Source organism: Lissotriton helveticus, chromosome 6 (genome assembly GCF_964261635.1).
Source record: "Lissotriton helveticus chromosome 6, aLisHel1.1, whole genome shotgun sequence".
Lineage (NCBI taxonomy): Eukaryota > Metazoa > Chordata > Amphibia > Caudata > Salamandridae > Lissotriton > Lissotriton helveticus.
Window position 1 is genome coordinate 1,256,867,648 of NC_136067.1, and position 25,798 is coordinate 1,256,893,445.

At 44.3% G+C, this 25,798-nt stretch overlaps 1 protein-coding gene across 2 annotated transcripts in view; it reads right to left on the minus strand.

Annotated features, from left to right (window-relative positions):
- SOD2 (superoxide dismutase 2) overlaps window positions 1-25,798 on the minus strand; it is a 437,494-nt gene that overhangs the window by 140,526 nt on the left and 271,170 nt on the right. The window contains exon 2 of one of the 2 annotated variants that reach the window (XM_078648973.1): window positions 21,260-21,456. The exons of the other annotated variant lie outside the window; for it this stretch is intronic. Within the exon in view, the coding sequence (XP_078505099.1) occupies window positions 21,260-21,456 (197 nt within the window). The remainder of the gene's footprint in view (window positions 1-21,259; window positions 21,457-25,798) is intronic. 2 annotated transcript variants of the gene reach the window in all.

Sequence of the window (25,798 nt, forward strand, 5' to 3'; positions counted from 1 at the left end):
TCTGTATAGGTGTTTGAGTGCAGATGATAGTGTTGTATTGATGAGTGACTATATGTATGAGTAATTCTATGGGTAAATGAGTGGATGTGTGTATAGACCTAGGAATCAGTGTGTGCATATGTAGTAACTGGTATTGGTGTGTCAATGACTTCAAGAATGGTTGTCTGTGTTTAACACTGGGTGTATCAAAGGTAATATTAGAGTGTGAGGACGTGCATCGTATTATCACATGAATGATATCATCAGTGATGTCATCAGTGATGTCATTTGAGATGTCATCAGTGATGTCACTGACCATGTCATGAATGATGTAATATGTGACATCATCAGCAGTGGATTGCGGGTGCGCGATATATAGTTAGTGCAACTAACTATATATGGAATTTCATTGGTTTTATGTCAATAAAATGTCCAGCTAACTATATATGGTCTCTAACCTATGGTTTTTTCAGTGAATTTCAATGGTTTTTTAATAGCAAATATCAAAACCTTTAAAATGTATTCTTCTTTAAATCGAAAATTCTAAAGAAAGATGATCTAGAGGAATGGGTAGACAGATGGTCTTCAGATTTAGAAATGGGTAGGGACATCTTTACTGATTCACTGGAAATGGGGAGAAAAATGTTGTGTTCGTCGTCCCTTCAGGCCCAACATTATAAGATATTATACCATCTATACTATACGCCTGCGAAGTTTGCTCAGTGGGGCGGTACATCAGGCACTACCTGTTTTAGATGCGGAAGCACAGATGCTGGCCTGATACACATTTTTGCAATTTGTCCCCTCCTAGATAAACTGAAACAGGATATTGTGAACTTCTTTCAGGTTGCAATGTCAACAATAATAGAGTTAACACCAGCCATCATGTTATTGGGGATAAGTGCTGATAAGCAGTCGAACTGTAAAAAATTTATATTTGTGGCAATGGCGATCTTGAGATTGTTAGTGGCCTCTGCTTGGTTAGATCCTAACCCCCCATCATATCACCAATGGTTAGGTAAAGTAATGTCAATACAAAAATTGGAAACAGCCATATACGCTAGAAAGGGAAAAAAGGGTAAGAAGTTGGGTATGCAAATCTGGGAACCTTTCATCCGATGGAAGTCTGGAATAGATCCTTAAAAGACTAAGAACTTGTCTAGATTTTTTGTTTCAAATTGTATGTATAATTTTATGTTTCAATGTATTGTAATAATTGTGCCCTGCTCATGTTATAAAAAAAATGGGGGGAACATTCTCAATAATTTTTTTTTTTTTAAATAAATCGAAAAATATATTATATGTTTTTAATACATTTTTTTTATGTATTTTTTTTATGTATTTTTTTTTATTATTTTTTTGTTTCGCTCCCGGTACGCGAACCGGTGAGCTTCCCGTTAGCTCAATATGGTGCCGCGACTCGGTCCGCGAACCGGTAAACGTTCTGTTTGCGCAACTACCGCGTTAGAAAACAACATCGTGACGCGTCGCGTAAACGCGACGTATCGCGTTGTCGCGTAATGCGTCATATGACGCGCCGCGTTAGCGCACCCGGAAGCGCTCCGGTGCGCGAAGCGAGGCGCAAAGCGCAGCTTCCCGGAAGCGATCCGGGGCGCGGCGCGGAGCGCGTAACGTAAGCATAACAGGTCATGTGACTTGTTAATAACACTTTTCATTGGTTCATTTCACTTTTGGTTTCCTAATGATGTAAGGCTAGGTCATGTGACCTAAAAATAACACTTTTCATTGGTTTAGAACTATTTTTTTTCCCAAATGATGAAAACCCCTCCTTGTTTTTACCTCATTCTTACTTTCTACTTCCAGAGAGCAAGACCTATTTTTGACAATGGCTTCTGTAATAGCTGCAGCTGGTGCTTCTCAGCAACCACCACCACCACCACCAAAAGGACCACCTCCAACACTGGACTTTGGTAGAGGGGAAGATAATGAGGACGAAGAGGAGGAGGAGGAGGAGGAGGAAGAGCAAGTAAGGCAGTTCCTGCCAGAAACACCAAGGCAGAGCCATATTAAAGAGCACTACATATGGCAATTTTTTTAAATTCCACCTGGACAAAAGAAGGTCAATGCACCCCAGGTGTCTTGTTTGATATGTAAAAATATACTTTCTCGTGGCAACCCCAACAAGAAATACAGCTTTGGGAATCATACAATGATTCACCACATGGAGCGGTGGCATCCTAATAATCTTTCCCAAGCACAAGTAAGGGATCTTGCTGCCAACCCCCCAAATGTCATCCCCAGCACCTCCAGTGGACAAAGCTCATTCGCCGGACCAGAAGGCCGAGAAATAATCCACAATATTCAAGCTCCTTTTGAACACTACAAAATAGTTTGTATATATTGTGGAGGAACTATTTGTTATGGAGAGAAGAGTATTACTTTGATTAACCGAGCTGGAGAAAATCATAAATGCAACAAGAAGAGAAAACAATGAATCCTTTTTATTTAATTTTTGCTCCTGTTGAGACATGTTCAAACCCTGCTTTTTTGTTATTTCCCCTAAAAAAACACTAAAAAGACACAAAATAGTTTTCAAAAATCAAAAAAAAATCAAAAAATTGTTCAGAAAATTAATAAAAAAAGAAAAAAAAAAAGAAGAATAAAAAAACAGTTCTTTTCAGAACTACCTTCCATTTATAACAAAATTGCTAACATTTTTATACCCTGTCTTTCTTTTTTCCTCATAGTACGCTCCTCGGACCGCTTCCCGGTGCGCGTACCGGGCGCTCCCGACGCAAAAAAAAAGAATTTTTTTAATTTATTTTTGCCCCGCGAGGCCCTTTTAAAGCCTCCAGATCAAACCTAGGGGGTCAGGGAGGATCTACTATGCCCCCTTATGGTCATTTCCCCCTTTGTTTTGGCCTCCTCTCTTCTCTCGATCCTACCGAGAGACAAGATGGCGGCCGCTCCGGACTGTTTAGAATGTTGACAGACACCGGAGAGCCAATCAGCTTCGTTGCGCGAAGTTCCGTTACGCGTCAAGTACGCGAACCGGGGCGCTGCCCGGAGCGCGCTTACAGATATATATATTTTTTTGAACGTTAATTTCTCAAAATCCACTGGAACACATATATTGAGACCTAGCAAAGGCACATCGGGCTAACAGTCCCTACAATTTTGCCAAGTTTCGTGCAAATCCATTCAGCCGTTCGAGCTAAAAGTGAGGCCAACCGCCCTATGGAAAAATGAATGGGAAAAACGCGTTTTGGGACCCCCCTTTTTTCTCGGCCCCCCCTTGACGAAACCCCCCCCAACTTTTCAGGGGTTGCTCAGAAACAAAATGTTCCATTTTCCTGAAAATTTCAGCCAATTCCGTCCACAAACGCCAAAGTTATTAGACATAGAATTTTCAAAAATCCCATAGAGAAAAAATCCTAACTATATTACCTACTGGCGGTCGCCAGTAGGTATATATAGTTAGGATTTTTTCCCTATGGGATTTTTGAAAATTCTATGTCTAATAACTTTGGCGTTTGTGGACGGAATTGGCTGAAATTTTCTGGAAAATGGAACATTTTGTTTCTGAGCAGCCACTGGAAATTTGGGGGGAGTTGGTCCAGGGGGGGCCGAGAAAAAAGGGGGGTCCCAAAACGTGTTTTTAACATTGAGTTTTCCATAGGGCGGTTAGCCTCACTTTTAGCCCGAACGGCTGAATGGATTTGCACGAAACTTGGCAAAATTGTAGGGACTGGTAGCCCGATGTGCCTTTTGTAGGTCTCAATATATGTGCTGCAGTGGATTTTGAGAAAATAACGTTCAAAAAAAGATATATATCTGTAAGCGCGGACCAGGCAGCGCCCCGGTACGCGTACTTGACGCGTAACGGAACTTCGCGTAGCGAAGTTGATTGGCTCTCCGGTGTCTGTCAACATTCTAAACAGTCCGGAGCGGCCGCCATCTTGTCTCTCGGTAGGATCGAGAGACAAGAGGAGGTCAAAAGCGAAGGGGCAAATGACCTTAAGGGGGCATAGTAGATACTCCCTGACCCCCTAGGTTTGATGTGGAGGCTTTAAAGGGGCCCCGCTAAGCAAAAAAAAAAAAAAATTTTTTTTGTTTTTTTTCGTGGTTAGCGCCCGGTACGCGAACCGGGAAGCGTACTGGGGAGCCATCACAAAGTCTCAATAAAGGGTCTTTCTCTCACCAAGATGAAAGTCAGAGTGATGAAAGAAGGAGGGGTTTTCATCATTTGGGAAAAACAAAAGTTCTAAACCAATGAAAAGTGTCCATTTTAGATCACATGACCTTGTATTACATCATTAGGAAACCAAAAGTGAAATGAACCAATGAAAAGTGTTATTATCGAGTCACATGACCTGCTATGTTTACATTACGCGGTCGGCGCCGCGCCGCGGATCGCTTCCGGTTCGCGTACCGCTGCGCTTCCGGGTACGCGAACGTAGCACGTAATATGACGTATTACGCGAGAACGCGAAACGTCATGCTGACGCGAAGCGTCGCGATGTTGTTTTGTAACGCGAGAGGTGCGCTAAAGGAACGTTTACCAGTTCGCGTACCGGGTCGCGCCTCCGGATTGAGCTAACGGGAAGCTAACCGGTACGCGTACTGGGAGCGAAACAAAAAAAAATAAAAAATAAATTGTATAAAAAACATGTAAAAAATATTTTTCTTTTTAAAGAATAATACATTGTAAAGGTTTTGATATTAGCTATTAAAAAACCAATGAAATTCACTGAAAAAACCATAGGTTATAGACCATATATAGTTAGGAATTAGCATTTACAAAACCTTAAAAATTCACTGAAAAAACCATAGGTTATAGACCATATATAGTTAGGGATTAGCATTTAAAAAACCTTATTTTACTCACACAAAACCATTGAAATTCCATATATAGTTAGTTGTACTAACTATATATCACGCACCCGCAATCCACTGCTGATGATGTCACATATTACATCATTCATGACATGGTCAGTGACATCACTGATGACATCACTGATGACATCTCAAATGACATCACTGATGACATCACTGATGACATCTCAAATGACATCACTGATGACATCACTGATGACATCTCAAATGATATTACTGATGACATCACTGTTGTGATAATACGATGAACCTCTTCAGACTCTAATATAACCTTAGATACACTCAGTGTAAACACAGACTCACAGATTGTCACTCATCCATGAAGTTACACACACACCTAGACAGTCATGCAAACAATCAATCACACCTCCATTTCCTTAACTATACAGTTAAACACACCTTACTTACTTATTCAAACAAATACTAAAACATATTTACTCACTTATACAATCCTGGATACAAGTTCACAATGATCCATACAGCCACTCACACATTCACTGGCTCTTATGCACAGTTATTTATATATGTCAACTCTCACATGTACTGTATTTTACATATGTACTTAATTTGACATGTAGCACTGAGATATCTATTCACTCACCAATACAGTCATGCACACAGTCAACCGCCCATACAGCTGTTTCCAACATGCACTTTTGAACCCATACATCTATGCACAGAGTCATACACTTCCCAGCCACTCACACACACACTCAGTCTACCATACAAAAGCTTGGGCAACCAATCAATAACCTATATAGTTACTCATATAGCTACTGATCAACACATGCAGCAGTTTACAGAACAACAGACATAATGATGCACAAATTAAGACAGTTTAGTCACTAACCCATGCACTCAGTGAGACACATTTAATCACTCACTCATACAGTCAGTCACGCACCTACTAAATCCTTCATCCAGACACTTCTACATCTACTCATTCTTCAATATGTAAAACATATTTAAACTTTACAGAAACACACAGTCACTGGATGATGTCATCAGTGATGTCATCAGTGATGTCATTTGAGATGTCATCAGTGATGTCATCAGTGATGTCACTGACCATGTCATGAATGATGTAATATGTGACATCATCAGCAGTGGATTGCGGGTGCGTGATATATAGTTAGTACAACTAACTATATATGGAATTTCAATGGTTTTGTGTGAGTAAAATAAGGTTTTTTAAATGCTAATCCCTAACTATATATGGTCTATAACCTATGGTTTTTTCAGTGAATATATATATATATATATATATATATATATATATATATATATATATATATATATATATATATATATATATATCGCTCGAACTTTTCAAATCCTTGCAGAAAAGGCACAGCACTCAAGGAGGGTCATGGAAACCACGGAAAGTTTTATTTAGGGAAACTGCACAGACGCGTTTCGGTGTACTGCCTTCGTCAGTGTGTCAGTAGCACCAAACGATTAGCATGTTAATAAAGTTTTAACTAAATCATGGACACAAACATAGGACTGGTCCCTCAAAACAACATCATGAGCGCCATGTTGGAATGGATTTCACAAAACCATATTACATATATAGAATATATATGAGAGACTAATAACGTCCACTGATGGACTGCGTATTCATGGTTGGAGGGTCTGTTCATTACATATGTCAAAGAAATAACGAATAAGAATAAAGCCGTGGATCGGCTAGTGTCCTATGTTAAGATTGTCCCAACATGATTATGATACACTTGAAACGTACCGAAATAATACAATAATTCATCAAATCCAACATGTGGACTGGTCGAATTACACAGGCAATTGCAAAATACATTGGTAATAGATGTGGAAAATTGATTCAATAAGTAAATACAATTTACTCATTTAAAAGATTATATATATATATATATATATATATATATATATATATATATATATATATATATATATATATATATATATACTGAAAAAACCATAGGTTTCACACCAGTTATAGTTAGCTGGAAATTTTACTCGCATAAAACCATTGAAATTCCCACGTTATAGTTAGTTGGACTCACTATAACTTGCGCGTGCAATGCACTGCTGATGACGTCACATATTACATCACTCATGACATGGTCAGTGAGGATCGATCTACAGCCATCCCACTGGTGCGGTGAACACTTAGTACCAATCAGTGTGCGCAACGAGGGCTGTGTAGGATATTGCTGGAATGTTTCTTGCTGCGGCGGCTGGCGACGTTTGCCGCTGTGGTGTGATGGTGTCATACCGCACTGTGCCGGACTGAAGGGGAAAACTCGGTGAAAAGTGGTAAGGCAATATACCCATTAATGTGGAGTGCAGTGGATAACAGAATAACTGGGAAATATAGAGATTGAAGGGCGCATTGACTGGATATCCTGCACAGCCCAATGGTAGCATTTCAGAATTGACTGATTTTACTCAGCGCTGATTCTTACGGGAGGTATATAGATGGGGAATTGCAGTGCGCTGGTACTATGGACACCCACGGTTATAAAACATAACTGACTGTGTACACAGGTATACTAGCTCTGCACACGGTACTCTGGCCACATCCACTATGCTGGATGCAGTCGTGTGACCCAAGCGGACCCCCCCATAGGGTGTCCCCCTACAATGGTGCTGTTTTGTTTGATGTTCAAACTAGGGTGTGTCTTTGGCATGATTGGGGTGCTGAAGTGGGCGGGGGGCGGCGGGGAAAAGTTGGTTTGTAGAACTGTATTTGAGAAGCACTGCCAGATTCCAAAGGAGACATGTACTGATTTCTACGTTGAATATGCTACAAATGTCAAATCACATTCCAGACCACTGTTAACAATCTGGAAATTTTGTATTAGAGATAAGATATGGTGGAGGAAGAGCGCGCAGGTAGTTTAAAATTGATAACCTGGAACGTCCGTGGCTTAAAAAACACCAAGAAAATTAGGCAAATACTGGCATACCTAACACGTTTGCACATCGACATAGCCTATCTTCAAGAGACACACATTGATCCACATGCACAGACACGCATTGGTATTAGGTGGGCGGAAGCGACATATGGTGCGGCCTACTCCTCGTACTCAATAGGTGTACTCATATTGATACGCCGCGGGTTAAATTTCAAAATGGAACAAGTGCACACAGACAATGAAGGGAGATATGTAATGGTCACGGGCAACCTCAGGGGACATAGACTCAACCTGCAGAACATTTATGCCCCGAATGTAGACGACCCTCAGTTTTATAGCACTATCTGGATGAAACTGTCTGAACTGCCAGATATCCCAGTGATTTGGGGAGGAGACTTCAACATGGCTTTACATGACGATGTGGACAGGTCGAGGGCATCGACTGAGACACACAAAAAAGCGTTGCTAACACTACAAGACATAATGATAGATAGGCACCTAGTGGATCTATGGAGATCAAAAAATCCAAACAAACGGGAGGCTATGCACACGACAGCGGCCTATGGCAGCTGGTCACGGATAGATTACTGGATTGGGTCACCGGAGGTGTTACAATGGATGGTGGAAGCTACCCACCTTCCTAGGACGCTGTCAGACCACAACCCGGTGCTGCTTACACTTATGCTGCCTAACTATATGCCCCCCCCCCCATTCAGTTGGCGATTCAATGAAGAAGCCCTACAAGACCCATGTTATAGAAACACGATCAGTAAAGCAATAACAGATTATTTTGAACTGAATGAGGCTACTACGGACGACCCAGGACTCCTGTGGGAGGACTTTAAAGCCACAATTAGAGGGGTCTGTATTAGCACTAATGCAGGTATATTAAAAGACCTAAGACAGCAATTGGAGAAAAGAGAAGCGGACATAAGGAGACTGGAATTAGACTATGCCGAGACACAAGATCCAGGTATCTTGGGTAAAATTCGACTTGAACTGACAGAATATCAAAAAAATGCAGAAGCAGAGCTAAATTATGTGCACAAACGGCAGATGGCAAGAAGGTATGGGGAGGCAGGAAGACCTGGGGCTACATTGGCAGCTAAAATTTGCGTGCAGAAGCCACCACCAGTAGTGGAGGCAGTGGGAGATGAATATGGAGAGCTGCAACATGACACAAAGGGCATATTGGAGGCATTCCGTCACACGTTTGGAAAGTTGTATAAAGCAGACATGACCGCTCCGGCGGATGAAATAGCACAATACTGTGACACGGTAGCACTGGCTTGGCTATCGGATGCTCAGAGGCAGTACCTCTCCCAACCAGTCACAGTGGAAGAGGTAACGGAGATAATAAAGGCATTACCGAATGGCAGAGCACCCGGCCCGGACGGGTTCACGGGGGAATTTTATAAAGCCTTTGTGGACTTGCTGGCCCCCCCATGTGGTGGCTATGCTGGGAGATGCGCATGAGAAGGGTACACTGCCGGCTTCCCTGCGGGAGGCTATGATTATAGCGCTGTTGAAGCCGGAGAAGGACCCGGCAATGTGCGACTCCTACAGGCCACTATCGCTAATAAATGTCAACACCAAAATACTTTCGAAGATCCTAGCGACGAGACTGCAAATTTTAATGACGAGACTAATACTTCCGGACCAATCAGGCTTTATTCCCACCAGATTGACTTCACATAACACGAGAACCCTGTTTGCACTGTCTCACTATTTGACCCCAGAGACGAAAGCGGCAGCGGTACTATTAGACGCTGCGAAAGCGTTTGATACCATTGCTTGGATATATCTGCGCACGATATTGAGTAGAATGGGTTTCCCACCAATGTTCCTGCAATGTGTGGCGCTCCTATACACAAAACCTATAGCACGAATTGGAGTTAACAAATACGTCTCAGACCCCATAGATATAGAAAGGGGCACACGGCAAGGATGCCCACTCTCCCCCCTATTATTTGCCATAGCAATAGAACCACTAGCATGCAAAATTAGACAGGAACATCATTACTCGGCATTGCAGTTCCCCCAAAGACCACTGCACATCTCACTTTACGCGGATGATGTGCTGCTATATGTGATATCCAAAAGAAAATTTGAACCCGCTCTTAAGGGAATTTGTCAAATTTGGATACCTTCCAACTAGACTACCCCTTGGACTGGCAAACAGACCCAGTAAGATACTTGGGAGTATGGTTCCATAGAGATCCTGAAGAGGTGATCCGCACAAACTACAGCAGAGTGCTAGCTGGACTGGAACAAAAAATAGATAGGTGGATACAATTGCCATTATCTATGGCGGATAGGATAGCCATAGTTAAAATGGTGCTACTACCAAAACTACTTGATCTATTTAATAATATCCCGATATAGCCGCCGAAGCCTGTGTTCCAGGCGATGAAATCAGCAACCCTAAAATTGATTTGGTCAGGAAAGACGGCTAGGATAGACCTCCACACTTTGACTTTGCCATATGCAAAAGGGGGATTTAAGGTCCCAGATTTTCTACTGTACTATCTATGCGCGCAAGCACAATATGCCCACTTTTGGTATCACCCCGTCCCATTCCTCACACATGTGGCGGTAGAAGAAGGGGACGCCCTCCCTATACCCCTAGACGCAGTTCTGACTCACGTAAGGCCGCCATTACACAAACAAGATATTAATACAGTTGATGCTACAACGGCAGCATGGCGGACAATAGCAAAAAAAGTGAACAAACAAACGCTTTACACACCAGAAACGCCACTGCATTATCACCCGGCACTGTCGGTTACACAAGAGAAAGTGGGAATGGAACTACTTAAACAAGTGGGATTTGACACCTTAGGGGATCTATATCATGAGGGTACAGTTAAAAAATTGCAAGACCTACCATACATACAAAATCAATCCTTGCTATTTAGATTTACATACTATAGACTGCAGTGTGCACTAAGGGCGCACTATCCCACTTACCCAGCAGAACCTGACATTTTACTGACACTGCAACTGCTCATCACTTCGTCTAACCCCAGACACCTAGTATCTAGGTTGTACATTGCATTGCAAGCTGAAATAGGAGACACAGCGGGTAAAGCGATTCAGAAATGGAATCTGTGTTTGGAAGCACCACTAACTGATGAAGAATGGAGTGCAGCGGGCACGATTACTGAAATACTACCACCAAACGGGAACCTAAGGCTCATACACATTAGATACCTACATCACACACCTCAACGCCTACACAAATACGGCCTGCGCGAAGACTCCAGATGTCAACGATGTGGGATGGAAGATGCTAATTTTATCCATATGGCATGGTATTGTAGAGAGGTGGCTCAATTTTGGGTAGCGGTTACAGAAATGCTGGGTAAGATGGTGGGAACTGAAATACAATGTACTATACGATCGTGCCTTCTGAGTCTACTACCGAATGTTAAAGCAGGAAAACGCAAATTTTGTTTACTGGCACTGCTACTGGCCAAACGTGACATAGCACTATGTTGGGGAGGTAAGAAGACACCACGCATAAAACAATGGGTAAGCGATATGGTATTTTGTAAGGACACTATCAAACTGTATGAGGAAGAACTTCCGCAACGAGCGCGACCTAAAGACTATTGGCATTATCTAGTGGATTATCTATCTGGATTGGATGAACAGTTGGAACAGCATTAAGGTAGAATTTATTAGATGTGACATAATATATATGTAGTAAAAATAACCTATTGGATATGGAGTGTTGTAATGCAGTTCAGTTGTATGGGGCGGATATGCCTCAATGTTGGACATTGTATGTCCTATGTTGATTTCTTTTGAAATACCAATAAATAAAAATAAATATTAAAAAAAAAAACATTCCCTTTTGAGAATTGGGAACCTTTTCAAATGCCCCCTTCTGCAGCATAGCAAATGCCTCCCACCTGAGCAGACAAAGATGGGATGGAAGTGATTCAAGTGGCAGATAAGGAGGTGGAACTGTGGCAAATTCCAAAGTATGGCCATACTTGAGAAGATCTAGAACCCACATGGCGTTGAAATTTGTTGTCATTGTTGATAATAGCGAGAGATGTGTGCTCCCATGGATGGAAGGGAAGATGGAATTGTATTAGTCTGCAAAGGAATAGCATTGCTTTCCGATAGTCTTTCTTGACTGTACCAGTTGCTTGCGTCTAGGCTGTCTGTCATAATAGGCCGCAGTTGGTACACAATAGCTTTGATGTTTCTGATAGGTGGGATGAAATGATCGATATAGCTGAAATTATTGGTATTTTTTGGTAACCACCATGAAAGGAATAGGTACCCCTTCCGCAAGCTCCCCTAAAAGGTGTTTTATTGTATTGGAGCATTCCTAGTGACCTGGCAGTGTCCGTATCAGCTTTGATGGTTTGCAGCAAATCATCAATGTGCTTCCCAAAAATGTGTTGCCATCTAAAGGCATATCTAAGAATTTGCTATGAACCCCAGGGTGGAAGGTGGTTGCCTTACACCAACCCTGGCACCTAAGGCCGGCTGTGCCTGCGAGTTGTTGAAATGCAAGAAAAGCTATGTCCAATTGCAGAATCAATCTTGGAAGCGGATCTTTCTCCTTCCAACAATATCTTCTGTGCTTCTTGTTTTTTTTATCTTCTGGAAGGTCAAGATATGGTGTGATATCCGACCAAATCTGGCAATCGTACCTCCCTCAGAAAGCCAGAGAATTAGCAACCAGGACTGTAATTCCGGAAATCGTACTGAATCTTTTGCCAAGGTTATCAAGACACCTGCCCTCCTTGTCAGGCAGTGTAGTGACAGGATCTGCACTGAGCAGCTGGAGTGACAACTGAATCTGGTTTTGGGTGGCCCACCAGACATGCTGGAGCGTAATCAGGGGCTTTATACTTCTGCTCAATCCTGGGAAGTTCAGCAGACACAGATTTGAATACCTTCCTCCCATATGAAATCAATTATAGGTACTGCTCTTACGGACTTTCTTGATTGGTCCTTAAAATCATAAAGGAAACAGTGTGCCTGTTCGACTGGCATAGGAAGCTGAAATCTGGAAGCTACCCTCTCCATCAAGGAGTGAAAACCACCTATATCTTCCGGTGGTAAATCAGTCGTCTGGGTGAGTGGGTGTGTTGGAATGTGGGAAGAGATGTGGGAATGAGGTAATCAACCTATTCGTTGGCATTTAAATGGATGTATCAAAGCTCTCCTTGCTCTTCATCATAATTGGAAGAAGATGGATCTTGTCTGGGTGGCATGGTCATATTTGAAGGTGGAGTCATTCGTGGTGTGGGAGGAGCCATAGGAAGCAGACTTGCCTGAATACCGCAGATGATAATCCTATGCATTAAACAGCTCATCATATCTCCTCCCCCCTCCCCCCTCCCCCTCCCTCCCCCCTCCCCCTCCCCCTCCCTCCCTCCCCCCTCCCCCTCCCTCCCTCCTCCCCTCCCTCCTCCCCCTCCCCCTCCCTCCTCTCCTCCCCCTCCTCCCTCCTTCCTCCCCCTCCTCCCCCTCCTCCCTCCTTCCTCCCCCTCCTCCTCCCCCCTCCTCCTCCCTCCTCCCCCTCCTCCCTCCTTCCTCCCCCCCCTCCTCCCTCCTTCCTCCTCCCCCTCCTCCCCCCTCCTCCTCCCCCTCCTCCCCCCTCCTCCTCCCCCCTCCTCCTCCCTCCTCCTCCCCCCTCCTCCTCCCTCCTCCCTCCTCCTACTCCCTCCCTCCTCCTCTCCCCCCTCCCTCCTCCCTCCTCTCCCCTCCTCCTCCCTCCTCCTTTCCTCCCTCCTCCTACTCCCTCCTCCCTCCTCCCCCTCCCTCCTCCCCCTCCCCCCTCCCCCCTCCCCCTCCTCCTACTCCCTCCTCCCTCCTCCCTCCTCCCTCTCCCCCTCCTCCCCCTCCCCCCCCCCTCCCCCCTCCCCCCCCTCCTCCTCCCTCCCCCCTCCTCCTCCCTCCCCCCTCCTCCCCCTCCCCCCTCCCCCTCTCCCCTCCTCCTCCCCCCCTCCCTCCACCCTCCTCCTCCCTCCCCCCTCCCCCTCTCCCTCCCCCTCTCCCTCCCCCTCTCCCTCCCCCTCCTCCTCCTCCCTCCTCCCCCCTCCCTCCCCCCCTCCCCCCCTCCTCCTCCCCCTCCCCCCCCATCCTCCCCCCCTCCTCCTCCCCCTCCCCCCCCTCATCCTCCCCTCCTCCCCCCACTCCCTCCTACTCCCTCCTCCCTCCCCCCTCTTCCTCCCTCCTCCCCCCCTCCTCCCCCCCTCCTCCTCCTCCCTCCTCCTCCTCCTCCCCCCTCCTCCCCCCTCCTCCCTCCTCCTCCCTCCTCCTCCCTCCTCCCTCCCCCCTCCCCCCTCCTCCCTCCTCCCCCCTCCTCCCTCCTCCCTCCTCCCTCCTCCCCCCTCCTCCCTCCTCCTCCCTCCTCCCCCCTCCTCCCTCCCCCCTCCTCCTCCCTCCTCCTCCCTCCTCCCCCCTCCTCCCTCCCCCCTCCTCCCCCCTCCTCCCCCCTCCTCCCCCCTCCTCCCCCCTCCTCCCTCCCTCCTCCTCCCTCCTCCTCCCTCCTCCTCCCCCTCCTCCCTCCTCCCTCCTCCTCCCTCCCCTGCTCCTCCTCCCTCCTCCTCCCTCCCCTCCTCCCTCCCCTCCTCTCCTCGGAGTTCTGATGGGCTATGACCTGGTCCGCAAAGCCAATCATCAGATTCCTGGACATTCAATAATTGGCTAGGTGGTAATCAAGAGATTTGTGAAGACATTGAAGAAAACTTTGAAAATCCAGCGTGAGAATTAAAGATGAAGGCCTCTTTAGTTTTAATAGCAGAGACGTTAACAAGGTTTTTGTCGACACTGGTGGCAGGGATACTGGTGTCGATGATGAAAGGATGATCATAGACGTCATCTTCTTGGATGTATCGGATACGTTGGTCATCGTCACCGGAGCAACGACCATTGACAAGTTTATCGCAGACAGAGCACCAGCCGTAGGCTGTTTCTGGCAATCTGACTAGCAGTAATGCAGTCAACGGTGCCGGCTTGGTTTGCAATGGAGCTGAAAGACTATGGAGCCGTCAATGACAGAGGTGAAGTGACAGTAGACTGTCATTTTTTCGTTGACTAATCTTTTGACGGCGTTTCCGTCATCAACAAAGATTTCATGCCTATTTTTGTCTTCATCAATGAGGAATAGAGTATTTTTTTGAGTTTTGAAGGCAAAACAGAGGCTGTTGTCAGACTGAACCTCAGTAGGAAACTAATGTTTTCCTTTCTGCAAGTATCTTTAAAGACTTATGTTGACCTTTTTTTTTTTTAACCCTCCTTATGGCGCTCCGGAGACATCGGTCACATTTCGCTCTTCTTAGATTGATCAGGAGAGGCTTGGGAGCTCACACTGCCTTCGTCCTCAGAGAACATCAGGCTTTGTTTTAAGTCTTTGTAGCCATATCAATAACCTGCATCTCTCTGTCTTTAAGCGCTTAAGTGGAAAAGGTACTACACATTTTGCAGTCCTTCACTTTATGGAGTGGATGCAAGCAATAAAAGCAGTCTTTCTGGAGATCTTCAGCATGCAGTCGTTTCATACCACAAGAGCCACATGATCTGCATAGTCCTTTTTTTTTAAAAGGATTCCGATATGTTAACAGTAAGATATGGTAACAGTAAAATGTGGATAAAGACCACAGATGTTGAAAAAAACTGAACAGAGCTCAGAGGGACTCCCTCTTACACAATGTGCGGTTGAAAATTTGAGGGAATCAGACTCTCTTGGCATGCTCTATAGGGTGCAGGCATTTGACTGGTTATAGTTAAACTTTGGTTATTTTATTTTAATTTTTCACAAAGGAACGTAGATAGGCTATTTTAGTGACTATTCATTGCAAGGTAGCCTCTGGTATAGAATGTACTGCTTTTTCACAGGTACCGTGGGATTCCCACTTCGACGACAGTGATGATTCATGTACGTGAATCTAGGAAAGATCCAATACAGGACAACCAGACCATCTAAAAAAAAGTCTGACATTCTGCATCCATAGCTACTCCTGGTCCAATGTCTAGCTTTGTTGAGCCCTTTAGAGATCTGATCTAAGCTGTTAAATCTTACATAAATTCATGCTGTAGCAAAAAAACGATGGATTTAGGGCCAGATCTCTGTACTGGGGTGAATGTATGACATGTTTTGCATTCTGTCCATCAATTGTTCTTTTTGCATTGGTCACCCCGAGTGGGACGGGTATGCCCAGACGTGGGTCCGTACTCTCCATGCCAATGAGTCAAGCTATCCGGGCTGATATGCCGGTCCTAGGACGCCTGTTTCCAGTCCAGAGAGGACGTAGTCTGGCTGTTTGGGCTGGACTGTTCCCATTAGGCGCAGGTCAAGGCTGATTTGCATATGGGTGGGTTCAAACTGGAATGGCATGTGGACCAAAAAAACGATCTAATTAGCCCCAGATCTGGTGTGAATGCATGACTGTTCTGAATTCTGTCCATCAATTGTTCTTTTTGTATTTGTAACTTTTTTACTGACCCAGCACAGCGAGCATTCAGACATATACAGTAGTACTTAAAAAACAAAAAAATAATAATAAATAAATACTGCTGCAATGGTCGATCAACCATAAGAGCCACATAGTCCCTCTTAGATTTACCAATGGAATTTGAGCTTTTAAGGACTGTGTTGCATGGCGCACATGTAGTCTCCACATGTTAAACTCCTTAGGTTGCCATCTTTCTCGTGGTGCTCTTTGCCACATTTTTCTGCTAACACATGAGTGTGCATCAGCGATAAGCAATGACGCCATGTAGTCTGTATAGTTAGTTCCAGGGTCGTACATGAACAATGCCATTATTTTCCTTTCTTTCTGAGCTCCTTATGAGGCACTTCATTTTAGCTAGATGAAACCAAAAGAAGCTGGTCTGCGCCTCTGCCACAGTTGATAAGAGCAGTGTTTTATTACATAAATGATATCTGTGCTAAAGCTTTTTTAGAGGAGCATTTCCATGCTTGGATTATCATGGAAAAGCTGCAGACTGACTTAAATGCAGCCCTGCTGACTTTGACCTCCATCCTACCACGGAAGATAACCTGTGCACTGCGACCCGCTTCCTGACACCCATGACCAAGGTATGGGTGTTAGGCAATCCCAATTGGTTTGGCAGGACGGTGCTTCCGCTATGCTCTTTAGTATAGTATTAGATAAAGACAGATTAAGCAAACATTAGCAACAGCTAACATGGTTGAATTGTTCATATTGTTTACCATTCCAACAATGAGGATTACAGTAACATATCTCATCTTTCTAATAATCACAGGTCATACTTTTTATACAAGAATACGATCATTTCAATAAATGTTTGAAAATGCATTGCCGTGCCTTTTTTGTGTTTATGCTGGGAGTGCAACAGTGACCAAACAAAAGGGTTAGATAAGTTTCAACGTATTTCTAGGGAAGCTTTGTGTCATGTTCGAGGTTGCCCATAGCATCTGTACCCTGGTTGGTTTAGGGGTTAGATGTGGTACTGTATGCTAGTCGAAACCCACCAACACTCAAAGATGGTATATGTGGACTAAGTCCCTATACTATGAAGTCTGTGTTGATTTAGTACAAAGTCCTGCTATATTTGTAGGAAATGTATTACAAGAGGACCCACCTAAAGAGGAAAGTGACAAATGGTGGAAAGATTATAAAGTAACAGCCACTAGGGGAAGATTGGTGCAAGTTGCACGACCCCAGGTACTTCCTCAATAATTCGATCAAAGCATTTTAAAGCTGCACATAATGGCGGTACAAAAGGGTGTCAGCAGCAAAGTGGCAATATAGAAAGGAGTTGCAGAGGGTAGTTTACAGTTTATTGAAAATACTAACACTGCTCAGTACATAGCCAACCCCAGCAGCTGATTAAACAAACGTATACTGTGGGTCAGACAAGTTATTGGCTTTAAAATCTCAGCCTTCTCGACAGCCAGTAACGACATTCTTGCAATTAGGCTTGTGTCTGATCAATATGGCTCCATAGATTTATAAAATGTGTATGCAAGAGGCCTTAGTGGAGTGCGGAAATCTGACACAATTCTAGAATTAGGTGATCTCTTAGTTATAGTTGGGGACCTAAACACAACATTTGAACCCTTTGATAACAAGGATAATGATGCGACTAGGGAAGAGGACGAACAATGGGGTATCCCATTACTGTAACTTGCACTTAAACGTTGGACTGAGTCTGCCATTCAAATGAAAGCTTTCTGTCTAGAATATGGTTTACGGGCAGCAAATGGTAGAACAGTTGCCGATAGACTTGGAGCAAACACATTCAACAGTGGAAACCACGCAAGCCGCATTGACTATGTTCTTGTTAGTTTGAATTTATGGCATACTCTTGAGGACATGGTAGTGAAAGATCGCTTGGAGAGTGATCATGACCCATTGTGCTCTAGGTTCGTATTTAGGTACTCAAGGCCACAAGCACGGTATGATGCAGCCCACATTACTTGCGACCTCCAGCCAACAAATAACATGCAGCGAGTTACATGATCCATGATTATAGAGCACCCTAAAATTCTGTCCTCCATAGGTAAGGAGTTGGGAAAAACAATAAATGCGATGGTGTCACCCAGTTTTAATCACCATTTGTCAAATGATTTTATTCAATTGCATAATACCTTATTTGCTAAAATTAGGTCGCACTTTAAAGACCAATTCAAACCAAGACAAGGGTAAGAAAAGCAAAAGATTGCTGGTATAATACCGAATGTAGATATGCCTGTGAGGGCCCTCAGAAAGGATAGCAAGTCAGGAAATGTGGCCAGAGTGCGATTAGCTAGGGCTATGTATAAGAAGGCTACTCTCTCTGCCAAGAAAGTCAGGGACGATGATAGGTGGATGAAATTAAAACGAGCCCGTGGGACCAAAAACTCAACTGTTCTGGCATTTGGTCAAATGGGGGAGTGGCAGAGTGGCCCCACCACCAGAAAACCACATTGGTCCGGAATTGTGGATTAGATATTTCTCCGCTCAATATGCAAGCGATGAGGCAGAGGCTTGTAGCCCTGATTTGACATATGTTTGTGCCAATGAGAACAAATTTGATGAGGCAGATGTGGACGCCGACCTAAATTCACTAACAGGTGGTCGAGCCCCAGGCCTAGACTGTGTTCCTGCTGATATTTTCCTCCAGGACAGACCTAAATGGTCTCAATATATATCTTAATTAGCGATGCTATTGCCCACGGTGTGCCCATCCTGGATACCTGGAGGGGGACAGAAATAATCCCAATCTACAAAAAAAGGAGATAAATCGAAGCCTGCCAACTACAGACCCATAAGCCTCAGAGTCCATACAAAAAGTGGTAGCTCAGCTGGTACTGGCCAAGATTCATGTATGGATGGAAGACAATTCCATCATCAGCCACCTTCAGGCAGGCTTTCGGGCTCACATAAGCACAATTGATCAAGTCTTTCGCCTTGTCACTCTTCATTGGCCAACAGTAGTTCTCAGCAATGGCAGCATATATGCTACATTTGTCGATTTGAAAACAGCTTTTGACCTGGTCCCACGGCTCAAACTATGGGAGGTACTGTAAGTAAAAGGGAAGCCTCAGGACCTACTCTCTCTCATAACCAGTCTTCACGAGGGCAATTTTGCACAGATTCGTTGGGGCACACAGGGCGACGAGACAGATTCCTTCCCTGTGTGTAATGGCGTCCGACAGGGTTGTGTGCTAGCCTCCATGCTATTTTCTCTCTTCATTAATGGTGTGGCAATTTTTTTAGCAGCAACTAACACTGATGCTCCAATTTTAGCTGGTAGAAAGAATCAGTTTTAATGTTTGCAGACAATACTTTGATTATCTCTAAAACAGCAAGTGGCCTACAACCTGCCCTGCGAAAATATGAAGAATTCTGTCATCTGCGAGGACTAAAAATCAACGCAGATAAGACCAAGTTCATGGCTTTTAACCAGCGTTGTTCTTTTAAGGGCAGTATATTTATGGACGGATTCCCACTTGAGCAGGTTGACTCATTCACTTATCTGGGCATCAGATTACACAAGGACATGAGTTGGAAGTCGCATGTAGATGCTATAGCACTAAAACATAGACTATCAATGGGTATTTTAAGAAAGGAATTTAGAACTTCCCTGACAAAACCGCTAAGTCCAGTACTCCCAATCTATAGCATTAAGGTGGTGAGCTCGGCACTATATGGTGCCGATCTGTGGGGTTTAGGAAAACTTCCGCAGCTAACTGTTGCAGAAAACTCATTCTTCAGAGCGATAACTAGCCTACCACAAAGTACACCAATCGTTCCTCTAAGGAGGGATTTAGGCAGAAATGCTAAAGCAGACGACACAAGATTCTGGCCGATTTTGTACTGGCATAGGTTGTGGAATACGCCGGAATTGCAAGTATATGCTGAAGGTTTATGGGACGTTATAGAAAAATATAAATTCCATAAGATCAGCTGGCTGAGAAATCTTAAGGGTCTATTTTATGGAATGGGCCTTGCACATCTGTGGGATAGCCTCAATGACTGTTTCCGACGAAAGATAAGCTCAAAGAAATATACTGGGAGATGGTTGCATGTGAATAGAGTAAGTGCTAGGACTCTACTTCACTCACAGGATATTTCCTACAGATTAAATCTCGCCCAAATTTTGAGCTGTTCCGGGATGCTATTACAAAGCGAGTGGATCGGAAACTATTTCCAATTTAGATTAGGGACCTTTCCTCTAAATTGTTTCACATCCAAATGGTCTACAACAATGAATAAAAAATGTAATACATGCAGAGATCAGGTAAAAACTCTACCACATGTATGGTTTGGGTGCCCTGCATACGCAGGTCCGTGCAAAACATGGCTAGCACAAACCGGTAGGAATATGGGCACAAGATCATGTAGCATAGCCTTTCGTATTCTTTGCACAGATCCATCACCCAGGTATGCCATCCCGGTAGAAAAGTTCTTAAAGTGGATGTGACTAATCCGTGCGCAGCAAACTGTCTGAAAATCCATAATTGAAACCCATCTATAACCTGTACACATTAGGCAAATTATGAATTGTGGGTTCTAACATACCTAATTGTGCTGCAAATGTGATTTTCCAGGATCCTTTTGTTTATATTGTTTTAAGTACTTTTACCAATGAACTAAAAGTTTGACCGCATCTGGATATCTGAAATCGGCTTTCTACCTTTGTATTTTGCTTTTTTAACTTTTTCATCTGTAATGCTTTTATGACACGTATTGTCGAATAATGCAACTATTGATTGGTTGATTGATTAAACAATCACAGCTGGATAGAAGTTAAAGACTCAAAACATAAGGAGCTGTTTTCAGAATATTAAAGTCCAAAGCCATAAGATTAGACAAAGCACAGGACAAGCCTAAAAGGTTCTAATGCCCTGCTGACTATTCTGCAAGCATGCTTTGGCTTAAAAATGTGAGGCATTGCCTTCAAGGTACGCGAAAACACAACAGAACATGGAAATACCAACCACACAAGTACCTCCAAGTGTTTTAACTTGGACAGTTATAGATGTAAACCATGGTATTTGCGTCCATTTTGCACACACTTACCTTTAGCCAATGCCTCTGCATATTTCTCCTCTGCCACATTGAGGTTGTTCACATATGCTGCATGGTGCTTGCTGTGATGTAACTGCATTATTTCTGCACTAATGTGGGGTTGCAGTGCACCATAATCATAAGTCAAATCAGGCAGGGTGTGTTTCTGTCTCGATATAATGCACCCAAGAGATGCAATCACTTTACATCTGTAATGATGTGAGAAAACAAAGTTTGATTTGCACAGGAATTAGGTAAACATTACTTTAGCAAGAAAATGCAATACCCAAAAATTTTAATTTAATTCTCTGCAAGTGATATTTCAGATTTAAAATGTTATCATTACATAGTCCTTTAGAAAATACTGCGCGTGCCAATGTACTGGGAAGGGAAAACGAAGGTGTAATATGAAGTCTCACTGCTGAAAAGTCTCTCTCACAGGTAGGGTCTGGTGGGTGGTCTCAACTGCTGAGACTAGCAGTTATAGTATCTTTATGTAGTTATGGATGCCTTGGTATGCGTTTGACATTGGAATTTATGTCTTGGTTTATTTTTTCTTTTAATTGATAAAAGCTTACAGGTAAACGGGCAATATCAAACTCAAGCAAGACATTCCCACTCTTGAAAATGACAAAAATGGGGACACAGTCATGACAGCTTAAATTGGTGCAACAGCATTCCATGCCCAGTCCCCAATCTCTCCTGCTCAAAACTTGCAACTATACTTCGCCATGGCTCGGGTACAATTAACTGCATCACCAAAGGACTGTAGACTTGGTCAACACAAATCAATGCACAGAAAGACTAAATTGAACACCCTTGTCAAAGACCAAAGGATAACGCAACTGGAACACAAGTGAAAACTGACCCTTTTTTTTGGCAAAATGCCTAGCTGTAGATTTTGAACCCTAGCTCTGCCGGCACCTAGGGAAACCTAGCACACCTATACATTTTTGAAAACTAGACACCCAGGGGAATTCAGGATGGGGTGACTTGAATCCCCTGCAAACCTCAAACTTTGTAAAAAAAAACAAAAACATTTTCCTCACATTTCTGTGATGGAAAGTTCTGGAATCTGCGTGGATCCTCAAAGTTCCACCCTCTCCGCATTCCCCAAAGTCTTCCGATAAAAATGGTACCTCACTTGTGTGCGTGGCCCAAGTACCTGCGACAGGCAAGGGCCCAAAACGTATTGAGGAGACTTCAAAATTATCTATCACAAAACGACTTGGTTTTGCAAGGGGAGCACTTGAGTTTTTGGCCCCGGGCTCGGCAGGCATCTGGGGAAAACTACCAAACCCACACATTTCTGAAAACTAGACACCCGGGGGAGTCCAGGGAGGTATGGCTTGCGTGGGTTCCCCGATGTTTTCTTACCTAGAGTTCCCTGTAAACCTCAAATTTTGCTGGAAAAATAGACATTTTCTACATATTTTTGAGTGGGATCACCGTGTCGCGTGTTTTTTCTTTTCAGCTAAATTCGAGGTTTACAGGGGATTTTTGGTAGGAAAACGTTGGGGATCCACACAAGCCATACCTCACTGGACTCCCCTTGGCTGTCTAGTTTTCAGAAATGTGTGGGTTTAGTAGGTTTCCCTGGATGGTCGCCGAGCCCGGGCTAAAAACCCAGGTGACCTTCCCTTGCAAAACCAGGTCCTTTTGTGATAGGTGATTTTGATGTCACCTCAATAAGTTTTGGGCTCTTGCCTGTTGCGGGTACTTGGGCCCCCACATGAGTGAGGTACCATTTTTATCGGGAGACCCCGGGGAACGCTGGGTGGTAGGAAATTTGTGTCAGCCCTGTGATCCCACAACTTTCCCTCACAGAAATTTGAAAGAAATGTGATTTTTGTCAGCTACATTCGTGGTTTGCAGGGGATTCTGGGTAGGATAACGTTGGGGGGTCCATGCCAGCCATACCTCCCTGGACTCCCTTGGGTGTCTAGTTTTCAGAAATGTGTCGGTTTGGTAGGTTTCCTTGGATGGCCGCTGAGCCCGGGGCCAAAAACGCAGGTGACCCCCTTGAAAAACCAGGTTGTTTTGTGATAGATAGGTGGGCACCTGTGTTTTTGGTCCCGGGTATTGCAGACATCTAGGGGAACCTAAAAAAAAACAGACGTTTCTCAAAACTAGACATCCGTCGGAATCCAGGGAGGTGTGGCTTGTATAGATAAACCAACATTTTCCTTCCAAACATTTGCTGCAAACCTCAAATTCTGCAAAAAAAGTCACATTTTCCTCCAATATCTGTGTGGGAAAGTTGTGGGATTACCACACTGCACAAATTTCCTACTACTCAGCATCCCCCTCAGTCTCCTGATAAACATGATACCTTACTTATGTGGATGGGCAAAGTGCCTATGACATAGAAAGGCCCAAAACGTATAGAAATTGAGGGGTCCAAAGCGGGTCTAAAAAGGCTGTTTTATACACTTTTCGGCTGACTTTGGGCATCCACACAATTGAGGTATCATTTTTCTCGGGAGGCCAACGGGAATGCTGGGTAGTAGGAAATTTGTGCCTGTACAGTGATCCTACAACTTACCCACACAGAAATCTGAGGAAAATGTGACTTTGTAAGTAAATGTGAGGTTTGCGGGGGGATTCTGGGTAAGAAAACGCTGAGGATCCATTCAAGCCACACCTCCAGCCAAGAGTCAGTACACACACACACACACAACCATCCACACACACACCACCAGCCAAGCACCATCCACGCACCATCCACGCACACCGCCAGCCAAGCGCCCTACGTATAAATAATACAACAAAATCCCTGGCTCATAGTGGACTTTCTACCCCCCGCAGGGGCAGATTAGGGACTATTATCCCCATCTGCCTCCCGGGGGAGGCAGAAAGTCTGTGGCCATTTTTTTGGGGGGTTGGAGGCATTGATATGCCCATTTTGGGCAGGCCCCGCCTCTACGTATAAAAAAACAATCCCTGGGGCCTAGTGGGCTTCCTGCCCCTTCCCGGGAAGCAGATCAGGGGCTATTGCCCGATCTGCCTCTGGGGGGGCGGAAGGCAGAAATATACTTTGGGATTTTGGGGGGGGGTGCATTGGCATGCCCATTTTGGGCAGCCCCCACCCCTGAATTCAATGGGGAAAAGAAAACTGGCCTCTAGTTGGCTCACTGCCCCCCCCGGGGGGGGGGGGGGGACAGAAAGACTGAATATGCCAAAGTAATTGGGAAAGCAAAGGCCCTTGCCCAAGGGGCCGCTCCCCCCTCCCTGGTGGCTCGTTGGTGGCGCCCTGCTTGGGGGATCGCCCCCTTGGGCCGATTCCCATGCAGGGATCCACTAGCGGTACCACTGGAAGGGAGAGAATCTCCCCTTTCCAATGATACCTCTCTGACTTTCTACGTGCTCAGGGGACAGAGATAGCCCCCCGAGCATGTAGAAAGTGAAACTGCAATGAGCCTGTAGAAAGTGAAACCGAAATGAGCCTATCCGCTCTTTTCAGTTCCGGTTTGTACGACATGACGTCCGCACGACATGCGCACCTATCGTCGTTTAATTGAAACCAAAAATACAGCCTCTGGAGCTGGGGAAGCTCTTCCCCAGCTCCCAAAGCTATTGGGGGGTGGGGAGGGGGTAGAATGTAGAATGTCAAATGTGACCCTAGGTCAACTGTTGACTTTTGATTGCAGGTAAGATAATTTCGTCATATTGTGCTGTTTGCATTTTTTATTTGAGTATCTTTCACTGCTGTAGTGTCTTATGTGCTGCAGAAAGTGCAACATTATCACAGTTATTAGGGCAGAACTAGATTGAGGGCACATGCACTCAACTCCCATTTTAATAGCAGGATCACCTGATGGGTGACTCCTGTAGGGGAGGTTTGTGGGGATGAATGTGTGACAGCTGTACTGTGAAATGTCTTTATTGATACTATCCATGGATGATCATGTTAAAAGCATATCGGGCAAATGTTTTGGCCTGAGGCGCATGCTTAAGAAGGTTTCCTTTGGATAACTCTTTCTGCCAGAAAATCCATGATTCAGGTTCTGATAGTGAGCTACCTGGATTATGGTAATGCCCTAATGGTTGGTATGAAAGAAGGCCTCTTCTCTAGGTTGCAGGCGGTGCAGAACACAGCAACTCGCCTTGCCCTCAACTTTCCTCCACGATCACCATCTGAACCTCTTTTTAAGTTTTTATGTCAGGTCTTTAAAACCCTGCAGGAAAGAAAGGGAAACAGACTATCTGAAAATTAAACTACAGCCATATATTCCCACCTGGCTACTTCGATCCAGTGACCAGTTACTACAGTGCCCCAAAAGGATAAACAAAACCAGACTGTGTGGTCGTGCTTAACAAATGAGAATATATAATAATATTAATAATAATAATAATAATAATATAGTGTTTCCAAAAACCAACAAGATGTCAAGGAATCCAACAGGGAAAAGCAAAATAATGAAACATGACACCACTGTTAAGTCAGAGTCAATCAGGACAGCGGAGGATGCGTAACAAATGGTTAGAACAAGGACGTATTTGCTGATGTCCACCGTTGAACAGATGGTGAGTCAGAGCATGAACACCAAG